Genomic DNA, 23,013 nt, shown 5'->3' with positions numbered 1-23,013 from the left:
ATTTACTAGTAATGATGACAGCAATTACTAGTAATAACATAATGGTGCCTTGTCCTGGTTACACATCTACATGTCAATCATTTCAAACATTAATTGTGTTTCAGGAATTTTTATGCAGTAAATGTTTACTGTATCCAGTAATATCCCTAAAATAAATTCAGTAAGTTGGCAATAACTGACAAAACAAAATAAATGTGCACCTTTCCCAGAGGGCATAGCTACATGGATATTACCGCAGACCACCTGAGATATAATGAGCTGTAACACATATTAATGTAGCACATGGCGTAGCAACAACTAATTAGGTACAGACCTAAAATGAGATGTATGATCTGCCACAAAGAATTTGTAGGAAGATGAGATGTTAAGTTTTATTTGATGGTGTGAGAAATGTATCATGATCACATGTTATTCTGACTTTAACTAGAGGTCATGTTGTGCAAGACTTTGTTTTATCTTGCCAAAGCATAAAAAAAGAGGTAACTTTAAACAATCTAAACAGTTCAGTTCATTGTCAGAGTAATATTAGGACTTACATTAATAACTCTTTTCAGTGTTTCAGAGAGATATATTAATACTACAGTAAAAATTCAGTATGGAACAAAAGTTAAGAACACTCCTGTTGCATTAATAGTCAGCCTTTTACTGACACTGTAACAAACTGCAATGTTATATATTCAGTGTGAATGTTTCTAACATTTCCTGTAAGCAGGCTGCAATTTTAACAGCTTTTTGGTCATGCATCTGCTCTAAACATGTATCTGTTTCCATGACCACACCCTTGCTAGACTGAAAGAAATTGTGTGCCTCAGCATGTTTCATTGACCACAGCAGTACTGCAAGCCTTTGCACATCCACAGTTCCAGAACGCCTGGTAGAACAACAGACGAGGACTGTGGCGCAGCAGCCTCATATCCCAGATCCCCCCTAACCTTCCCTCCTCCCCAGCACCATCGCCCCTCCCCTCATCCCTGACCCCCAAAGTACTCTCATGTACTTCAATGTGAACAAATCACGTGGCTTTTGGCCCTCTAGCTCAAGTGCATTTGTTCAGTGCTGATTGCTTTAAAGGATTTTGCCTCCATCAACAGAAAAGTGGAGGGGATAACCTTTTGGAATTCAGCCTAGGGCTTCCTCTTTGACGTTTTGCTCACTCGGGGCTTGTACTGTCTCTCACTCTTTCCCTGAGGAAAGGCTGATACTTAAGGGGATTAATTTATCCTGAGGAATTCCGGTAAGACAATCTGAAGTGCTTATTTCTGTTTTTTCCCCCCCCCCAAATGGCGAATGCCACCTGATGAAACTAATGAGTTAAAACAGGAGAATTAATAGCATCACATGCAATCAACAGGCATATGTGAAAGTCTTTAGAGGCTTTTAGTTGAGAGCATTCAAGATTTTAACCCAAAACAATTTCCTATTTTGCATAAATATGAATCTTTTTTAATCAAAATCTAATTTTTTTTCTGTTTACATATAGATATTTAATACATGATAGCTTGAAATTAAGATTTATTCAATCACCAGTCTTGTCTCCATCTTTTAAGTATAGGATATCTATATAATATAGGATGTTCAGACCAGCACTGCAAGGTGCAGATGTGCTGTGTCTTTTCTCTGACAGCTCAGAGAAACATTGGCCAAGTGTTTCACACGCTCCATTAATCATTTCATCCATATTTGCTTGTAAGTTTAATTTTTCTCATTCATCACTTTGTGTTCTGGCTTAGCGCAGATTTTTGGGTGACTGGGATGTTGTCCAGCTTTTTTTTTGCATTTCTGTTTCCTTTATTCTGGTTAGTATGCTCATGTAGACAGCCCCCATAACATATTTATTCAGCTAGCTGCATACCTAAAATATATAATATGCATGTTTAAATAAAGGCTTAAGCAACCACAGGTAACATCTCTTAAAATGACAACTCTAAATGTCACTGCTAATGCAACAGTGCTGTCCTGATATTTATGTGAAGAGGAGAGCTGAAATGATGCAATGACTCATTGTGTGCACCTGCAGGCTGTAAGACAATGTCATCTCTGCAGGGGTTAAAGTCATGGTTAGAGAAAATGAAATGCAGAAAAAGTAAGGAAAACATTAGCTGAATGGCACCACGTTCTGAAATCTAAATCTTAAGCGTAATTCTGAAAGAAAGCGCTCTGTGTTTAATCAAGACAACAGAATGAAGTTTGTGATGAACACAGCAGACAGTGACTAAAGCTTGTAGACCTATAACCTCACAGTACTGATTGTCTGTCTGTCTCTTTGCCTTTGTCTCAGTGCATAAAGCCTTGGCCAACGTCATAGTGTCACTGATGATGTACAGCTTCATGGGAGGTGGCCTGTTTTGTGCCATCGTGGGAAACATCTTGTTGGTGGTCTCCACAGCCACAGACTACTGGATGCAGTACCGTTTGTCCGGCAGTTTTGCCCATCAGGGGCTGTGGAGATACTGCATGTCTGGCAAATGCTACATGCAGACTGACAGCATTGGTAAGTAGGAAACTATGAATGTGGACTCTAAAACTGCAACTTCAGACCACATAGGTCACAACAGGGCTCTCCGGAGACAAGGCTCATCTGTTCAAAACAAATCTGGAGATCACTACAATTTCAAACCTTATGTCTGAGATGCACATAGAAGAATTTCCTCATTGTCATATGTGGAAAGTGCATTTACCTGATTTCCATGAAAAAAATTACACAATAAATGCCTAAAAATCATTGTTTTCACAATCACCAGCTTGTAATTATGAGCAGAAATGTTTTGCCTTATGAAAATAAAATAAAACAGATACTTAAAGGTGCAGTGTGTAAGACTTAATTACATCTTGTAGCAATGATTTTAATCTCCAAGCATATTGTGAATAGACAGGCTTAAATATGTTTTAATCTGTTACTGGATCTAGTGGCCTCGGGTGCAACAATGACTGCACAAAAGGTAACTAAGTAGTTGTGTCTTTTTCTGTGTACCCCTTCAAGCCCCATTTATGCTCCTTTACTTGCATAATTAGGTAATAGGTATGTCTATTTCAAACATCACTGACCTCAAATTTTAATGTGGTCCCTATGTTGGCATATTGGTCACCAAGATGAAGTTCAGACTTTACTGTTCTGATGTTCCAGACATGATGACAATGGAGAAGATCATGACAATGTTTGTTCTTAGAAAGAGACATAAAAGGAGGCAACACAGTTGACAGAGGTGTTCTGTGCTGCCATTAAAAAGTTGGTGGCTTCTTTGTTCTTTATGTGGGTCACTCATAAACTACATTCCCCAACAACATTGCCCTCAGAGTTTCTGGTGGTACTATTTTGTTTACTTGGTCACAGCTCGCATCTTCAAGGGCTTCATGTATACATGTATTGGACTGATGCACACATGTAGATGACAAGAGGGTGGAGAAAAGCTTCTTATATGTATTTAGTGTATCATAAATGGACCTTGAGGTGTTACCAGGGCTCTAACATCTATCAAACAAAGCAGGTAGTGTCATTTTACAGCCCGGAGGGTTCTCACTTTGCACACAGAGTTGTCTGCCCATTTAGACACACCATATGAAAAAATGGTGGCAGAAATATTGCAGCTGCACCCATGGTAAGTCAATATGAATTGCTCATTTTACAAGAATAAGATTAAAATAGAACCAATGGATACCAATAGAAACACAGTTCTTCATTATATATTACATTTTTCAATGTAAAGGTCAATGACCTTTGATATTGTCACATCCTGCATCTTTAAGTCATCACCGGCATGACATGGAATCAAGGCAATGCGGTCAGTACACGCGATAAAAAAAAAGGGATTTGCACTTTTCTTGAGCTTCTTTCCTGACTGTTTATAACCCATTCATCTATCAATCCATCCATTCATTTCTGCCGCCTGTCTGGGGTTGGGTCGCAGGGGCAGCAGCCTAAGCAGGGAAGCCCAGACTTCCCTCTCCCCAGATACATTTGCCAACTCCAAGGGGGGAATCCCAAGGCGTTCCCAGGCCAGCCGAGAGATATAATCCCTCCAGTGTGTTCTTGGTCTTCCCAGGGGTCTCCTCCCACAGGGCCGTGCCCAGAAGACCTCACCAGTGAGGTGTCCAAGAGGCACCCTGACCAGATTCCACCTAAACTGGTTCCTCTCGATGCAGAGGAGCAGTGGCTCTACTCTGAGCCGCTCCCGGATGACCGAGCTTCTCACCCTATCTTTATGTCTAAGGGAGAGCCCGGCTCCATCCTTCCCTCACTCATGAACGAGACCCCGAGATATTTAAACTCCTCCAGTCGGGGCAGGACCTCACTAGCGACCCGGAGAGGACAATCCTCCCTATTCCAGCTGAGGACCATGATCTCGGACTGTTTATAACATAAATTTAAAACTACATCTGCTGTTTTATGAGCAGAAGTTGGATGATTTAGAAAAATTCTTCTGGCATGAAATGGAAAAACATTTCAAATGGTTTTCATCTGCATGGAAGTATACCAGCTGAAGACTGTTGTTTGCATTTTGCTTTTACCCAGCATGCACTGCTTTGTGATAGTCTGTTTACAATCATTACACTCATTTATGATCACTCTTCTGTGAGTCCAAATATTCACTGAAACAGTTTACAGGTATACAATAGTCAGTAACAGCAGCCACTAAGTTCATTTCTAGCTCATTTTTAAATGACATTGAATGCATTATGTAGCTGAAATGTATATCAAATCAGAGGGCAGTTTCATAACATTTCATCTTTCCTTTGTTGTCTTCCCAGCCTACTGGAATGCCACCCGTGCTTTCATGATCCTGTCTGCTATGTCATGCTTTGCTGGCATCATCGCAGGAATTCTCTCTTTTGCTCACTTCTCTGCTTTTGAGAGGTTTAATCGCTCGTTTGCTGCTGGGATCATGTTCTTTGTTTCAAGTGAGTGTGGCTTCACTAATCAGCTGATGTCATATCAAATTCACTCTCCACCCCATTGCATGAACATCATGGTTACAAGGCTGGCATAGTAAGATAATTGACAAGGTAACAAAAAAAAATTCCTTGAAATTTCATTAAATGTGTGTCACTTGTTCTCTACCACACCAGCTCTCTTTGTTCTGCTTGCAATGGCCATTTACACCGGAGTGACAGTGAACTTCCTGGGCAAGCGTTTTGGTGACTGGCGTTTCTCTTGGTCCTACATACTAGGCTGGGTGGCACTGCTCATGACCTTCTTTGCAGGTAATAATTTATATGACAATATTCCAAACACACAAAAGACATATGTTTTATTTTCCTTGAACAAAAACCAAAGAATCTGAAATAAACTTCATTTAAATGATCATTTATTCAGATACTCTTAACGTTGTTGGTGTTGTGAGTTAGAGCAGTCTCAACATTTAAACTTTTGAAAATCTGTAGAGTTTCAAATGCGAACAACATGAATAGGACAAAAAGTTGTGTTTCACCACAAATAAACACAATATGTGTGCAGTGCTTTGAATTCATGCAGATTTTCCATTCACCTGTCTTAACCCAGGGTAATACACCAGCTCTAGCTCTTGAGGGTCACATTCCTGTAGGATTTCTATGTTTCCTTGTTCCAACACACTTGACTCAAATTAATGAGTCATTTTGTCAAACTTCATAGGCTAATGGATCCAAAATATTTGAGTCAGATGTGTGGTACATTGAGAACTTGTAGGATTGCGGCCCCTGAGGACCAACTTTGGAAACCCCTGTCTTAACCCCTTCATACAAGACTTGCTACATTGGTCACATAATATTTTATATTCACATACTTGACAAAAGTGATGTTTTCTGTTTCTGAATCCCATTTTAATTTTTATTTATTCAATTAGTACTGATCTAATTTCCTAAAATATTTATGGAATATATCACATTCTTATAATATATTCTAAAAAAATATATTGTAATTTTTTATATTCGTTACTGAGGCAAACTGGGAAACCTCAAACTATTGCCATATATATATATATATATATATATATATATATATATATATATATATATATATATATATATATATATATATATATATATATATATATGTATATGTATATATATATATGTATATATATATATATATATATATATATATATATATATATATATATATATATACACATATATATATATATATATATATATATATATATATATATACACATATATATATATATATATATATATATATATATGTATATATATGTATATATATATATATATATATATATATATGTATATATATATATATATATATATATATATATATATATATATATATATATATATATATATATATATATATATATATATATATATGCTACAGTGTGTAGCAATGCATTAGATGACTCATTCATGTCCCCTGAAATGGTTAGTTAACATTCTAACTCATGGATAAACTAGAACAGCTTTTAAATAGGTGTCCACATAATGCTGTGCGAGTAAATGAATAACAAACTCTTTTTGAGCTGCTTGCGTTTTTTTCTTGTTTGTTTTACAGGTATATTCTACATGTGTGCCTACAGAATGCATGAGTGCAGAAGGGTGGCAGGACCACGTTGAAGTAAACAGGAACTAATGGCAAAGCTAAAAAGGATATAAAATGTTCAAAGATTAATAACTTCCTCAAAATTAATAAAACTTGCAATTTGCTTATCTGCACGCCTTGTGGTTTTGTTCTATGTTTGGCAATAGTTTGAGGTTGAAAAGTCAATGACATTTATCTTTCTGTGGTTTTATCAAAAGTCTGTTTCAGTCTTGGTTAGAGCTGGTAATCTGGCCTTTCAGCTGTGCAGCATCAAACCAGCGCTTCCTGAAAATAGAATTTTTGCTGGTGAAACGGAAGATGGAGGAGGAAAAATAGAAGATGATGGGGTCGATACAGGTGTTGAAGGAGCTAAGCAGCAAGGTGTAGTACCTCCACTCTGGACTTTTCCCCTCAAAGTAACCCACTAAATGAGATAAATTGTACGGCAGAACACAAATGAGGAACACAGCAAGAGTACCCAAAGCCATGCCAATTGCTCTGTTTCTTTGTGCCTTGCATATTCGGGGACGGCTGTTCAGAATCAGAATCAAGCGTAAGTAGCAGAAAACAGAAATCACAAGAGGCACAAGGCAGAGCACAAAGAAAAACTCCAAACGCACCGGGAGGAGAACTTCCAACTGCTTCTCTGTGAAGTTTTCATAGCACACACTGGAGTTTGTGTTGGAAAGAGATGGGTGGTGCTGGATGATGAAAGTGATGCTGCAGTGCCCTGCTGAGATCAGCCAGATCACAGCACTGATAACAGTCGCGTACACAGGTTTCTGCAGCTGTTGATAGGTGATGGGGAACGCCGCTCCTATGTAGCGGACCACGCTGACCGCCATCAGCAGCAGTGAGCTGGTGTAGATTGTAGAGAAAAAGGTGAAGGAGGTGATGGTGCACATGAACTTGGGCAGAGTCCATTTCATGCCCGACACTGCTTCGTGCATCTTGAGAGGAAGAGTGATCAGGAAGAGCAGGTCAGAGATGATCAGGTTGAGAAGCAGGATGTCTACCGGAAGAGGCTTGTGGTGGATCTTCACAGTAAAAGCGTAGAGAGCCAGGATGTTGGCAGGAAGCCCAATCAGGAAGGATAATATGTAACATGACAGAACAACTTCACTCACTACTGACCCCATTATGCACCTAAAGCAGGAGAAAAAGCAAACACCATTAAAATGTATGTGGTGACAGAGAAAGCTTATTGCTGGCTCTGTCTTTGTAGTTTAAATATTTAGTTTATTTCAGATGTCAAGAAAAACTAAACTGGTTTTAATCATCAAACAAATCTGAAAATAAAGTAATTAAAGTGACAAACATGAAGCAGTTTTGAGTTTTAAGTAGTGATACAGTTAAAACATCATCTTTGTCATCTCTATTCTTGTTTACAGAAAAATTGATGAAGTCACAGCTTCTTAGTACTTCTTTCATTCAGTATTGTCAAGTCAAATGAGCCACATTCAGCTCTCAGGTCCAAACACCAGATGTAGAATTTCAGTAGCATAAAAAAATCCACAGTCTGCTTTTATAAGATAAATATATACTTACCTGCAGAACCAGGAAAGATTTAAGAATGCTGTGGTTTAAGAAACACAGAAAGAACACTAAACCTCTTTTCAGTGACTTTAAACAACAAAAGTAGCTTGATGAGTCGTGAGTTCAAAGATTAGCTGATATAAAGATATAAACAGGACAGAGTGAATCCCATGTAAATTCTCTATTACACAAGGAGGAGTTATGATGGAGATGGGTGGACATCAGCAGGTTAATATTAACTAAAATGCAAACCTGTAGCCCAGAATGACTTCATCTGAGGTATGTTAACAAACAAGCCCTACCCATTGCCTCTCTTAAAGTAAATTCAAATATAGAGATTTGAATTTTAGTCTGCCATTCGCTTGCATTTATTCAGTTATAACTTCATCATGACCTGTATGGGATCAAACATAGTTTTCAAAACATATATTCCATTTAGAGAACCCTTCACTGCTCTTAAACCATGATGAACAATAGCTGTACGAAGTAACCAATTAATCTATCTGTGGCAACTGATTATAAGTTGATTTTTGTCCATAATAGTTTGAAACAACACTGTAAAAGGAAATCAACACAGCTCAGTGTATTGTTTAAATGTCACAGGTCCATTGTCAGATCTACACACTAAAATCTGGATATTTAAGTAGTTTTGTCTGAGTCTGACAAAGCTGTCCACATATCCAAAGCTGTCCGCATACTGCACAGCATGTGCTCTCTGATTAGTTGTTTAAACAGTCATTATGTTGCACTGCACACCCTGTAAGTTAAAATGTCCTGTCTGAGTATTTTTTTTATAATGTTTGAGCAAAGTGCACTTACAAAAGCATTAAGGAATATAAACTGTCATTTGATTTGGGGAATATGATTATTTGACAATATTTTGTGTTTTATGCTTTGAATGAGAAAAGATCTACTGGGAACCACAATGAGCTGCAGAATCCACTTGACCATTGCCAGTTGTTGTGTTTCTTGAGATTGTTCTGCCACTGTACCGCTTATCTCTGCATGTCTTCAAGACAATCATTTTCATAAATAGAGGAAAGTCTGTCCTCCTCAGCATCTCTCTCAGGTCTCTGGTAGGTGCCTCCATCTTGTGATCTAATAACAATCAGCATAGAACTAATTACTAATGAAATATGTTTGGTCATTTTGACAGAAACCTTTACTATTTAAATCATGGTGAATTTAAAATGTACATTTTTTTTTTTTTTTTTTTTACATGGAGACTGAAACACACCTTTGAAGAGGTATATTCCTTTCCTCTTGAATGTTGCCAGAATTATTATGATAATTATGAGGTCTTTGGGAACAAAATAAAAAGAAAGAAAAAAAAAGACAAGAAAGTTTTAAACCAATCATTGCCAACAATTCAAACTATCCACACCACACCACACAATCTCAGCCCTAATCTGTGACAAGGAACAAGGAATACCTACCTGTTTCTGATGTATTTTTTGCTAAATAACATTGCACATCCTAAGAGCAAAGCAATTCCCAGAGGAGTTAACCATAACAATGACCAAAGAGCTGTAAAAAGAAAACAAAAAAGTTTTTTTAATACCAATGCGAGCCACAAAAAATGTTAATCATCTTGAGTTTAACTTACATCTTTTTGACAAATAGCCAAAGTGTAGCTGTTTGGTGTCTTTGCCAAACTGGTTCCAAGCTGTGCATGATAAATCAATCTGGATGTTTACCGGCACATGTATTTCCCCAGACACAACATTTTTCTCATGAGTGGAGAAGGAGGTGAATAAGGATGGAATAGTGTCATTTCCATCTGCAGTCCAGGATATAGAGGCGTTAGGGGAGGCCTCACTGAGGCAGAAACACCGCATAATGTCTTCCTCCTGCCTGCAGGAAGATTCTGGTAGGATTACCGGAGCATCTAGAAAGATGAAATAAGAAATATTGCTCATTTAAAATGAATAATGTGAAATAAATGTAATTAAACTTCTTTGTTTGAATCAGTGAAACAGATGAAAAATATATTTATATAACATGGCTGAACTCAACCCTAACCGCAGTTCAACTTCTCAATCATCCTATGTTTCCTGTGCAATATAATGTACAGTAACAACAACATGATGATGCAGTGCAGGTAATGGAACAACTTAGCTCAAAGGGAGTGCAAGAGGGATAAAAACCAAGTTTCAGAAACACTTCCCAACCTAACCAATGTCTCTTAAGCCAATTTAGAACCCTTTTGCCACTTACACAAGTTAATGTAATTTTCCCTGATTATTCAAATATCTAATTTAACACTCTTACTATTATCTGTTACTGTATACACATTTACAGTGTAAGTTCTATCAAAAGCATGTACTATTCAATAGTCATGAGGCAGACATTTTTATCCAAAGCAAGTTACATCTGTGTTAGTTAACCTAACATACATGCCTTTGAACAGTGGGAGCAAGCTGGAGTACCCAGAGAGAGCTCACGCAAACGCGGGAAGAACATGCAAACTTGTAGAAAGACTACTGTTCAAACCTGAGGCCCGAACCAGCAACCATCTTGCTGTGTAAAAGAACAAACCACCACACCAAGCTGTGTTTATACTAACTGTTTTTTAAACAGTATTTATTTATTTATTTTTTTTAATCTGACGACGTTTTGCTCACTGGCAAGTATAACTACAGTTAATGCCATAAAAGAAATAAGATTTACTCACACTGAACATTTATATCATGCCAGGCTGATCGGCCCTCTCCAACGCTGTTGTGAGCCATGCAGGACAGAGAAGTATCTCGTGTTATGTTGTCGAAGGATATTGTGTTCTCAGTTGAATTTAGTTTGCTGTCCTTGCCCTTATGTCTTCTGATCCATGAGTATGTATGTGCTGGGGGGTTGCAGTTCGCAGAACATGCCAATGTGATGCTATCTCCTTCCATCACTTCATTTTTCTCCAGTATCAGTATGACATAGAGGGGTTTAACTGTGAATGAAAGAAATCATAGTGATTTATTTGACTGGAAATGTAGCTGCTGAGTAAATCTTTCCCTGCAGGTGCTTTATTTCGGACAAACATTTACTTACATAAAATGTTGAGTGTGATCTCTTGACTTTCTGTGGTGAAGGTTTTGAACTGAGCAGAACATTTCATTTTGCTGTCCTGCATTTCACGTGTTACTATTCCACACAGCAGGTTTCTGTACAACCACTGGCCCTCTGATTCTGAATTGAAATCCATAAAAGTGGAATTGATCAGAAACGGGCTCTTAGTCCATTGAAGTGATGGAGGGGAGGAGGGGCAGGAGTGCTTTATGCTGCAGCTGGCTTCCAAAATCTCCCCTTCCTCCAGTTGTCTCTGAACAGAGATTATGGGAGTTCTTCTCTCTAGAATACAAACAAATGTATGTCATAAGAAATGTTCAATGTCTTTGGGGAATCAGAAGGTTTTCTTTTCTGTTAAACACGTGGAAATGGTACTGTACGTTTCTCGGTTTAGGGCTCCAGAAATAAATGAACGTTTATAAATATTACCTTACCAACAGAGACAGTGATGGTTTGAACATGGAATTTTTGAGTGTTTTTCATTCCTGGATTGATCCACACATAAATTTGTAGGTTGTTGTCAGCTGTGTTCACATCATCAATCATCAGGGTGCAGTTTCCCTTTGAAGCATTACCTAACACTGAGGTGCGTCCTCTAAACTGGGGTTCAACTGTTTGAGGTCTAAGTCCATCATAAACTACAGGGTAATTTATGTTGTGATACTTGTACCAGATGACCCGAGTATGAGGTTGTGTCTGACATGGCACCACCACGCAGCTCCCTTCAGTTGCAGTAACTGTTTTAGGTACGATGATGCTCCAGCTTCTTACCTGCTGAACTACTGAAATGGAAAAAGAAAGAAGAAAATGAAGCACTGTCTGGATATTTAGTTCCGGTTGTATTTGCCGTTTCAAATAGTTATTTTTGTGTGTTCTGAAATGCAGACAAATGCATTATTGCCATTAAACTATTATTATACAAGACGGCAACTGTTACTTGTGGTTGTTCTATTTAGAGATGCTGTTACTGGTAATGAATGAGAAAATGACATGTGACCTACAGCTAGAAACACTGATGCACAGCAAAATGCTACTCTGAATAGTTATCCACAAATAGATCTTCTGTAGCATTTTACTTTCATGTTATTTAACGGAAATATTTTTTTGTGGCTCAAAAAGATGCGAAAGATACAGGAGTTATTCTCTAAAATATTACTATTTCTATTTGTTAGTGGACTTTAGGGCAGGTTTGTATCCAAGAGCGCAGAAAAAATCCATGAGGAGAAATTTTTAGAGGAGGCAGAGAAGAAACAAAACATATTTGCATCCAAACAGAAACATTTTGAGTGTGAGCAGAGTGTTTTGAGAGAGAGCAGTACAACATTTGCGACTGAATTAATGCTCTTAAATCTACCATTTACACTCTTGATACATGGCAGGATAATACCCCCATCTGTCCATTAACAGTATTCTGATATGCATATTATTTAACAGTTTCAGAATACTTTTTCTGTATTCTAACTGGGGTTAGTTAATCATTATAGTTTTGGGTCGATTGTACACTGACATTACCAAATGTTCATTTCTGTGACTATACTTCCTATCATGTAGTTCATGTTATTTAATTCAATATATATTGCATTCCTGAGTTAGCTTTTGTTGTTTAAAATTCAAATTGAAACTTTGCTGCATTAGCTTTTGTATGAATGTAAGTCAGTACAGTATAACACAGTTTAACGTTACCAGCAAACAGGCTGAGCAGTCTGAGCAGATGAGCAGTCTCCATGACGATTGTTACTTCACCATTCAATGAATCGCATCTAAATTCCTGAAACACAAAAGCTTCGGAAATATTTGTCCTTCCAAAGGAGGAGGATTTTAAATCATAGCATTCTTGCATTATTTTAACAATGCACACCATAATGTAGGAAACATGGGAAAATGATAAATGGCATGCATAGAAAGCTGCTGCATCATTATTACTATTCTAAACAAGTGCTTTTTGTCTTTTTTTTTATTGTTTAAAAACAGGCTTTGTTACTTTTCAGTAAAAACTAAATTTACTTACCGTTATCTTTTTATTTTAACATGAAGTGAGTTTGATGTATGTACAAGAGAGCTTACCTTGCTAGATGAGCTGCTGCGTGAATGTGTCTGTGACGGCCCACTGGTCTGTTACCGTCTTGAAGTCTACCTCTTTACCACATGCTAATCCCCTCTACACCCCTCTGCTCTATTCAGCCTCAAACAGGAAACTTGCTGAACTCATTTAAAGTACTCAGACCGAATAATGAGAAAGTACTAAAGTGAGGCTGTTTAGCTTCTTACTAAGATGACAGTTTGTTAGACAGTACACCACTTGGTGTTGTCACATGACATATCACAAGGATTGTGTAACAAAGATGGTGTCAGAAATAATGTATGTATTTGTCATTCGGTCAAATTAATACATTTGGTATGAGCATTTGTGTTCCTTCAAATTGGCTTAATTCTAAGGAACAGTACTTATATATACTTATATAACCGATGGGGGTTGGATTGGGGTTGAAGCAAATAGCTTTCGAGACCCTTTACCCTTTGTGTATTGTAATGGGCTTGGGTTGAAGATCCCATAATCTATCTGCTATAAAGACCTCATTTTCATCTGGAACAATAAACCAGCACTTCGAGAAATCGTGTTCTTTGATTTCCCAAGTGGTTTTAATACAATTCAAAATAATTTAAATTAATTCATACAACCATGAAGACTAGCTCTGTGATGAGGTCTGGAGCTGCTGGCACTGATTGTCCAGAGATGAATGCTACACAAGTATCTGAAAATAATGGACCATTCCTTCCCATCCGTGGAACAAATCAAGTCAAATCAAATCAAACTTTATTTATACAGCGCTTTTCATACCAAAACAGCCCAAAGTGCTTTACATAAAAAACACAAATGTTGAATGTATCTATAAAAAAACCTTCATTCAGGTTAAAAAAGTTTCAAAACATACATCTTATCATACACCCGTTAACACACGCACACACGTCAAGATTTGAAAGTGGCACCTGGTCTTGGCTCCTCCCCCTCTGGTTTTGCTCCTTGCGTGATCCAAGGCTTTTTTTATTCGCAACTTTTTCCACCAACAATTTTCTTTTTCTTGGCTGTTTAGCGGGAGGAGGCAAATAAACCGAGCCGGGTCAGAGAAATCCTTCCGGCATTTTCTCAGCCATGTTTGCCTTCCAGTTTCTTCTTCACAACTTTGTATTTACATCCCGCTGTTTATATGCAGGGTGTGGAATCTGGTATGCGCTGCAGGAGGGGGAGGAGGGGAGCCGGAAGAAGAAGCTTGCGAAATATAAGAAATAAACAACTTCAATTCGGTCCGAACGTTTTGTTTGGTCAGTGTTTTTACAGATTTACAGTAAACTGAGGGGTCTAACCATATTTCTTATCACGACTACAAAATGTACAAACTACCTGAGGAAGATTACCTACAATAGCTTTAATTGGTAACACTTTACAATAGGGGCCATAAAATTTGCTTAGCTACTCAGAACCTAATCCTTTTGCAGCCCCTGATGTAAAGTAAAAGCTCAAAGCGAAAGCTATTATTGACTGATCATTATGTGATCATTCACTTATCAATAGCTAATCATTCCGGTGTGACGGGAATATGAAGCTTAGGTAATCATTGATGAATCATTAGTGAATCATTAATCCCTTATTTGTTCCTCAGTAGTTTCTGAGTAACTAAGCAAATTTCATTGCCCCTATTGTAGAGTTACCCTTTAATTGAAACGTCAGTCTAGATGGTAAACATCTGAGGAGAAACATCACACCGACGAAGCAACAAAGCATGTTCACTGACATGCTTTATCAAGTCTAATACAATGTAGAATGTTACAGAAGTTATCTGCACGGCATCATCATGTTGCTATTGTATAAACGACAACACGTAGGAAAAATGGGATGACTGAGAAGTTGATCCTGACTGTTAATTCAACAAGAGCCGCACTAATGTACTAAGACAACTGGAGAGCCAGGTTTTCTAAAAAAAAAAAAAAAAAAAAAAATATGTGTACGCTTTGTATCCTGATATGTTGCATTAACATTCAGCTTTTTAGCAAGAAATCCATCCATCCATTCTCCGTCGCTTATCCAGGGTTGGGTCGTGGGGGCAGGAAGCCCAGGCTTCCCTGTCCAGATGCCTGAGCCACCTAAACTGGTTCCTCTCGATGCAGAGGAGCAGTAGCTCTACTCTGAGCCCCTCCCAGATGACAAAGCTCCTCACCCTATCTCTAAGGAAGAGCCCGGCCACCCTGCAGAGGAAACTCATTCCAGCCACCTGTATACGAGATCTTGTTCTTTCGGTCACAACTCACAGCTCATGACCAGAGGTGAGAACATAGATCCACTGATAAATCGAGAGCTTCACTACGACAGACCGGCGCAAATACAAATAGATCTGTTGCCTTAAAGCTACAGCTGCCTCTGCTATTACTGAAATGACAACCTTTTACTCATGTCTGTCTTGTTAAGAGCAGAGACGTCCTCTGAATTGGATATATTGAATTAGAATAATATTTCTGCAATGATGCCTCCCTCTCTCAGGTCATGGTGTAGTTGTCAATTTTGAAGAATTGCAGACTTTTGAAACTCAATTATTTTAATTTCAATCTTTTTTAGAAGACAGCCAGCACATAAAGCTACTTTGTTAACATACCAGAAGTAATCACATGCTGCTGTTTTGCATTTTAATAAATATTAACTCACTCCTCTTTGTATGACACAGAGTTTGAGTGTGAATCATTCTTTCCAGCTTGTATCATTTGATATCAGATTATCTATAAACTCACATCTCATACTGTTATTGATTAAACCTAAACAAAAGCCATTTTCTTTTCTTTTTGTTGTTGTCTTAGCATTTTAAAATCTTTACTGGCTCTGCAGATAAGTAGATATATTCATATTATCACAGGAAAAGGCGATTGTAATGGCCCTGAAATTCTACATCTGGGTTTGTAAGGAACTTCAACAATTCTAGTGTAAACTTTTAAAAAATGATAAAGTTGCTGTTTTATTAATGGTAAGAAACTGTATTACTAATCAAAACTTGATCATATAGATTTGGCATTTTTAACAGTAATTTATTGGCTCAGCAGCTTAATTTTGAGATTATTTGATAATTGAAAGCAGTTAGCTTTTCTTGGCATCTGAAATAAACTCAACATTTCAACTCCAAAATAATGAAGCCACTTTTTCTCCTGCTTTAGGTTCATAATGGAATCAGTCGTGAATGAGATTGTTCTGTCATGTTACATATTATCCTTCCTGATTGGACTTCCTGCCAACATCCTGGCTCTCTACGCTTTTACTGTGAAGATCCACCACAAGCCTCTTCCGGTAGACATCCTGCTTCTCAACCTGATCATCTCTGACCTGCTCTTCCTGATCACTCTTCCTCTCAAGATGCACGAAGCAGTGTCGGGCATGAAATGGACTCTGCCCATCTTCATGTGCACCATCACCTCCTTCACCTTTTTCTCTACAGTCTACACCAGCTCACTGCTGCTGATGGCGGTCAGCGTGGTCCGCTACATAGGAGCGGCGTTCCCCAGCTCTGGTCGGGCTGCTTTTGCAGTTTTTCTTGTGCTCTGCTTTGTGCCTTTTGTAATTTCTGTTTGCCGCTACTTACGCTTGATTATGATTCTGAAAAATCGCCCTTGAATATCCAAGACACAAAGAAACAGAGCAATTGGCATGGCTAGAAAGACAGATTACCAGCTCTAACCAAGACTGAAACAGACATACAAAATATAGAGTGATCAACCCCAAAATTTAATTGACCTCTCTGTGAGATAACCACATGACACCTGGCAGATAAACAAAAAGCAAGTTTCAGTCATTTTGTGGAAACTTTCCATCTCTAAACACATTATAGACATTTGGTAAAACAAGAGCTTTTAAACTATAATTCTGAATGGTTTGACATTTGTACAGATTGTGTACTGTATCTCACATGTGTCTTTCTCCTCTCTTCATTGTTTCTCCTCATCACAGCCTCATTACCTCTGCCTCTGGTATGATACATTATCAGATGTTTGAGGAAGGCTGTGATCTTCATGCACACATATACCTGAACATCGCTGCTGTTTGAGGGGCTGAAATGTCTCCATCATCCCTGCATGTCGGACTGATAACTGAGTGAAGCTCCTGCTGCCGGGTGAAGCTGCGCCAAGTGTCACACATGGCAGGCGAAAAAAAAAGTAGTTCTAACTATCCTGAAAGTTCAGTAGTATGATACTAAAGGAGGAATTAACATTTCAGTATTGAGCCACACGTCCTTACTAATAAGTTTTCTTAGATATCTAATTATATCTAATCAGAAAAAATTGTAGGCCTGTTCTAACCACTTTTCTTTTGACCCGAACACCAGCCCCAGAGTTATGATGCCTACTGCAAACCCTCCTGAACCTCCCGATGAGCCACTCTGGGCCTGTTACCATCAACATCTGTTCCAAATAACATAACAGAGACTGAGGTGTACCCATCAGTGTATTCAGATATTGCTACAGTTCACAAAGACACAATTACAAAACCCACAAAGCCCAAAGAATTTATTGCTACCATACACACAGATATCTCAGCAGATCAAGGTGCATAGATGCTCAATGTCAAACCCTGACAGGTCAGAGTTGTTTCAGTGGCATTAAGTAAATATCTACGATTGTAGCCAGGTGCTCATGTTTTAATACCAAAATTAGGAGGTTGTGTTCCAAAAAGATGCTACATTAGTGTTACTGGATCATATTTAAAAGAGAAACTCATCTTTTAAATGAACCTGTGAGAGGGATGAGGTGCCATATTCATATGCGATAGCGACTGGTTTAATGAAGGATTAATGAGCATCGTCACCTTGTAGTCAGTAAATGGAGAGCACAAGTTTCATTGCTTAATCATCTACATTGCCAATTTTGAGATTGTAAGGGGAAGAGACAGAATCAGACAACAATAAATTTAGTTCAGTTTTTTTTTAATTTAAAACTGGTTGTTTGAAGTTATGCGACAAAACAGGTGAAAATAACCAGCTTAATATGGAAGTATATTTCAATCAGTTAAAAAAAAAAAAACGTCATGAATTTTTTATGGATCACTTATATACATTTCTGCTTTTGTTTTGTCATTTTATATTACAACTGGAACTAGTTAATTTACATAAGATTGCTGGACCTGAGCAGAAGGGACAGAGAAAGCAGACTGAATGGAAATGAAAAGGAGAGTGGAGAAATATAAGAGGTGATAAAGATACACAAAAACAGAAAATATTCTATGGTATTTGCAGAAAAACAGCTGACAATCATCAGGAGCAGCAAAAAGAAATGAACAAGAAAACAAAATGCATATCACAACTAAAATCGTATAATTTGTTAACTTAACTGAATAGTTTAAAAACTCAAACTTGCACACAACTTTTAATTTTTGAGTTAAAAAACTCAAAGTCATGCACAAGTTTCATCCTGATGTGTGAAAACCCACGAAAACAAGCAGTGACTGGCCAGAAACACAATGACAAAATCAAATGAACAGAATTTAAAGTAAAAGCATCTTTTTTTTTTTTTACTGTTCACCTACCTGATAACAAACAGCAGGATGCAAACTAGTACTAACAGAGCAACAACTGTGGTGATGAGAACAAACGAGGCTTTCTCTGAAACACAAATGGAAGATTGACACATAACTCTGACAAGTCTGATTAACCATCATGGTAAGCTGGACTATGTGACTGCAGTCATCATATATAGAACAGACCTCCATTTTCTGCTGAGATTTGAAGACTGTTGACACAAAACTGTTTGCTGGCTGATCCCAGAGAGTTGAAGCTGTGGCAGAACAAGGTGGAAAGATCCTTCCCTTGTGGTTGATTCACAGTGATGATGCTCCTCAGATTTGTGCCAGTTTGAGACTCAGTGATGACTGTAAACTTGCTGGATTGATTGACAGGTAGTCCATCCACATACCAATGTAAAGTAGGGGGAGGGTTTCCAACAGTCTCACAGGAGCAGTTGACCATATTTGAAGTTTTGGTGCAATCAGATGAAGGCAGGATCTGAGCAGAATCTGTAATTACAATGAAGAAAAACCATGTGAATAAATGATAGCAGGACTGCAAATACATGCACTAAATCCTGTTAAACATACATTGAACATCTATGTGACTGAGGTCTGAACGTCCAACTCCAAGTTCATTTTCAGCCTTGCAGAGGAAAACACTGTAAACTTTATTTGCTGTAATGTTTATAACAGATCCAGTCCCGATCAAAGTCTCCTGGTCTCCATCAGCTCTGAACCAGGTGTAGTTCTTTACTGGAGGGTTGGGATCACTGCTGCATGTCAGAGTCACATCACTGGTCTCTGGTACTGGACCAGATGGACTGACTGAAGCTGTAGTGTTTTTAGGAGAATCTGAAAAATGAATGAAGAAAGTTACATTTGTGTTTCGGGCAGAATCTAAAATAAAAATGAAGACAGATACATATTATTATTAATAATGCAAGGACATCAGTATTGACTGTATGTTTTAATTATTTTCCTGAAATCAGATGATCATTTATTTGGAGCAATCATTAACAATTACAGAAAAACAAATAAATCAACAATATTAAGTCATTAAATATATGCATAAAATATTCAAATAATGTTAAACATAAAAAAATGTGGTGTTTTTAGGAGAATCTGAAAAATGAATGAAGAAAATTACGTATTGTTAGCATAAACTACTGAATCTCTCTTTCCAAGACACTAATGTCTGCCGTAAAACTGTGCCAATTATTTTCCAGAAATCAGATGGTGATCTGTTTATTTAGAATTGACAATAAAAATAGAAAGAGACAGATGAATGATAGTAGAGGTATGTGCATAAAATCTTTAAATGATGTAAAACATACACTGAACATCTATGTGACTGAGGTTTGAACGTCCAACTCCAAGATCATTTTCAGCTTTACAGCAAAACGGCTGTCGGAGTTCAGAAGCTTGAATGTTTAGAACAGATCCAGTCCCGATCCAAGTCTCCTGGTCTCCATCAGATCTGAACCAGGTGTAGTTCTTTACTGGAGGGTTGGCATCACTGCTGCATGTCAGAGTCACATTACTGGTCTCTGGTACTGGACCAGATGGACTGACTGACACTGTGGTGTTTTGGGGTGAATCTGAAACATGAAAAATGAAAGTCACACATTATTAAAATAAACTACGAATTACTTTTAAAGGATACCAACATCAAATGTATTTCTATGTGAATAATTTGCCAGCAATCAGATGGTAGTTTAAAAAGGAGATGATTAACATATAAACTATTAAATGAATGTAAATAAAAATACAGCAATAAATTATTTAAATAATGTAAAACATACACTGAACATCTATGTGACTGAGGTTTGAACGTCCAACTCCAAGATCATTTTCAGCCTTGCAGAAAAACGGCTGTCGGAGTTCAGAAGCTTGAATGTTTAGAACAGATCCAGTCCCGATCAAAGTCTCCTGGTCTCCATCAGCTCTGAACCAGGTGTAGTTCTTTACTGGAGGGTTGGGATCACTGCTGCATGTCAGAATCACATCACTGGTCTCTGGTACTGGACCAGATGGACTGACAGACACTGTGGTGTTTTTGGGAGAATCTGAAACAAAAATATGAAATCTTGATTAATTTTACAGAGATTTCCTTTCAATCAATAAAAATCAAGCAAACACACATAGTTTCTTTCTATGTTATGTTTCCAGTCCTGTTTTCATCCTCTGTATCAGAGATGACGCTTGAGGAACCAAAATGATATAAGCGATAGTATGCAGAATATGAAGCAAACATTCACTCTGTTCATTATATATATTATTACATTGTTGTTACATTATTATTGATTGGTTATTATTGATCTTAACTTTTAAAGCAGAAAAAAAATCCATACTGATGTGAGTTTTTCTTTTGATCCATAAACAAAACTAGTTTAAAAAATAAAATAACATAAAAACATTATTTATTAAAAAGCATTTGAATTGTTTTGTCCTTGGAACTGGAACTTAACTCACAATTTAGTCATGAAACCAATTGAATTGTAATTGTAAAACTGAGGAAAAGGAAAAAGGAACTTACATGAAATATCAGCTGTTAAACTTCTTTCAGGAGTTGCAGAAGTGCTGCCACCTAGTTTACTGTAGACAGCAGTGCAGGAGATTTTCTGTCCATGATGCAGATGAGAAGCAGTGAAGGTCAGAACAGAGGTCTGAACTTTAGTCTTGTCCTCGTTCTCCTGCAGGGTCTCCTGACTTTCACCCAGTCTGGGGGTCCATGTCAGAACTGGAGGATGAGACAGACAGGGAGCCGGAGCAGAACACGTCACACTCACTGAGGTTCCTTCCTTCATCGTCAGTGTGGACGGAGTCAGAGTTGGTGGAGGAAGAGCATCTGTGAGGAAGATCATTTTAAAACATCACAACTTCTTCATCATCATTACTTAAATCTTTGTGATTCATTTTTTAGGAAATTTACACAGAATGAAATTAAACTTCATAAAAACAAACAGATCAATATAATTCCCATTAACTTGTGTCCCAATTTACCTCTGACTGAAATCCAGACGACGTCATCTATAAAATTCCATCTCAAGGCATTTTTACATTCCAGTCTGAAGTAATATGAGCTGCTTTCTTCAGAAACTGTATTCAGAGTTGTGGTGCACTCTTTTTGTTTCAAAATTCCCTTCAATTCACCGTTGATTTGATTATTTTCAGAGCTGTCAAACACAATTTTTTCATCAGACTTTTGTTTCCGTACAGCTTTACATGTATCATCTAAGTTATGATTATGGCTGCTGTCTATGTCAAAGGAGCAGGGGACGGTCACACACGATCCTCTCACAACCTCAATGCTGCTCGGTACATTGGCCTCCCAGCTTCCACACAGGCCACCTGAAACACAACATATTAATCTGTTAAAGAACAAAAGAAAAACATCTTTACAGCAGCAGCCAGGTCTCTACTGCCACAGCTGGTACTATGATCTTCTAGTTATATTCATACGTTCATACAACTATAATGGTTTTACACTTAAAGTGTTTTTAAAGCTCAACCAGAGTTGAATTATTTAATGAATTTCCGGTGATGTTTCCATCACAGGCCTAGGGAAACTGATGTCTGAATGGTTAATTGATCAACAATATGTGATCATTGACAAAGCAGGTATTAACAGAGCAACTCACCCTGCAGCAGACAGCCAGTGAGAAGGAAAGTCAGAGCTCCAAGCATCTTTGTTATAGAGAAGACTGTGGTGAAAATTAAACACATGAAAATATCAGAAACATATAATCCATTTTAAATATAAAACAATGTCATTCCTCAATGTGTATATCTGGAAATATTTAAGATTTAAAGATTTTACAAAAAAGCTATTTTTACATATAAATACGTATCAGTGATCTTGTTAACGTTGTTACTAAGCCTCATTGCAGAGATCATTGACCGGCTTCCAATAAGATTTCAGATTAAAAAATGAAAAAATGTGTTTAATGAGCTGGAAACATTCAATTTTTGCCAACAGTCACTGAGCTGATATAAACTGAATAAATAATATTTTGTGAAATCTTTCTATTTAGTGAACTGGCAGCTTCAAAATGTATAAAATATCTTACCACTCGTTTCCTCGTCCACCAGCTCAGTCAATATGACGGATAAATTATTACCTAAGCAAAGTAAGTACAGTCTTCTAATGGTATTTTTATCTGGTAGGATGAAGACACAATGACTTTTAGAAAGTTAGCAAACTTTGTGGTGTTGCCTCTTTAAAATAGTCAAAAAATGCCTAAAAAATAAGGAACTTTCATAAATGTGAAAATGAGATGTATTTATGTATTTATTCCCTGTATTGGCAGTTCGCAACACCGCCTTCTTTTCTCACTTAACTTTACTGCACATCTAAAAATACAAAGCGTTTCTT

At 37.5% G+C, this 23,013-nt stretch overlaps 3 protein-coding genes across 3 annotated transcripts; 1 reads left to right on the top strand and 2 right to left on the bottom strand.

The window, feature by feature from the left end:
* Positions 1–2,313: 2,313 nt before the first annotated feature.
* Positions 2,314–6,546, top strand: lim2.5 (lens intrinsic membrane protein 2.5; the record flags this gene model as incomplete). Its single annotated transcript, XM_079240042.1, has 4 exons — positions 2,314–2,491; positions 4,747–4,896; positions 5,065–5,199; positions 6,485–6,546. The coding sequence occupies 4 exons, from the start codon at positions 2,314–2,316 to the stop codon at positions 6,544–6,546; spliced, it is 525 nt and encodes a 174-aa protein (XP_079096168.1).
* A 189-nt stretch (positions 6,547–6,735) lies between these two features.
* LOC306756296 (free fatty acid receptor 2-like) lies at positions 6,736–7,656 on the bottom strand (the record flags this gene model as incomplete). Its single annotated transcript, XM_079241022.1, has 1 exon — positions 6,736–7,656. Exon 1 carries the CDS (start codon positions 7,648–7,650, stop codon positions 6,736–6,738), a length of 915 nt encoding a protein of 304 aa, XP_079097148.1. The 5' UTR covers positions 7,651–7,656.
* A 1,894-nt stretch (positions 7,657–9,550) lies between these two features.
* Positions 9,551–12,830, bottom strand: LOC306756295 (myelin-associated glycoprotein-like; the record flags this gene model as incomplete). Its single annotated transcript, XM_079241021.1, has 5 exons — positions 9,551–9,574; positions 9,745–9,935; positions 11,087–11,386; positions 11,539–11,886; positions 12,788–12,830. The coding sequence occupies 5 exons, from the start codon at positions 12,828–12,830 to the stop codon at positions 9,551–9,553; spliced, it is 906 nt and encodes a 301-aa protein (XP_079097147.1).
* Between the last annotated feature and the right edge of the window lie 10,183 nt (positions 12,831–23,013).

The sequence above is a fragment of the Telmatherina bonti genome, assembly GCF_933228915.1.
Source record: "Telmatherina bonti genome assembly, chromosome: 5".
Taxonomy (NCBI): domain Eukaryota; kingdom Metazoa; phylum Chordata; class Actinopteri; order Atheriniformes; family Telmatherinidae; genus Telmatherina; species Telmatherina bonti.
The sequence above is the reverse complement of the archived record's forward strand: the minus strand, read 5'-3'. Positions and strand labels throughout refer to the sequence as shown.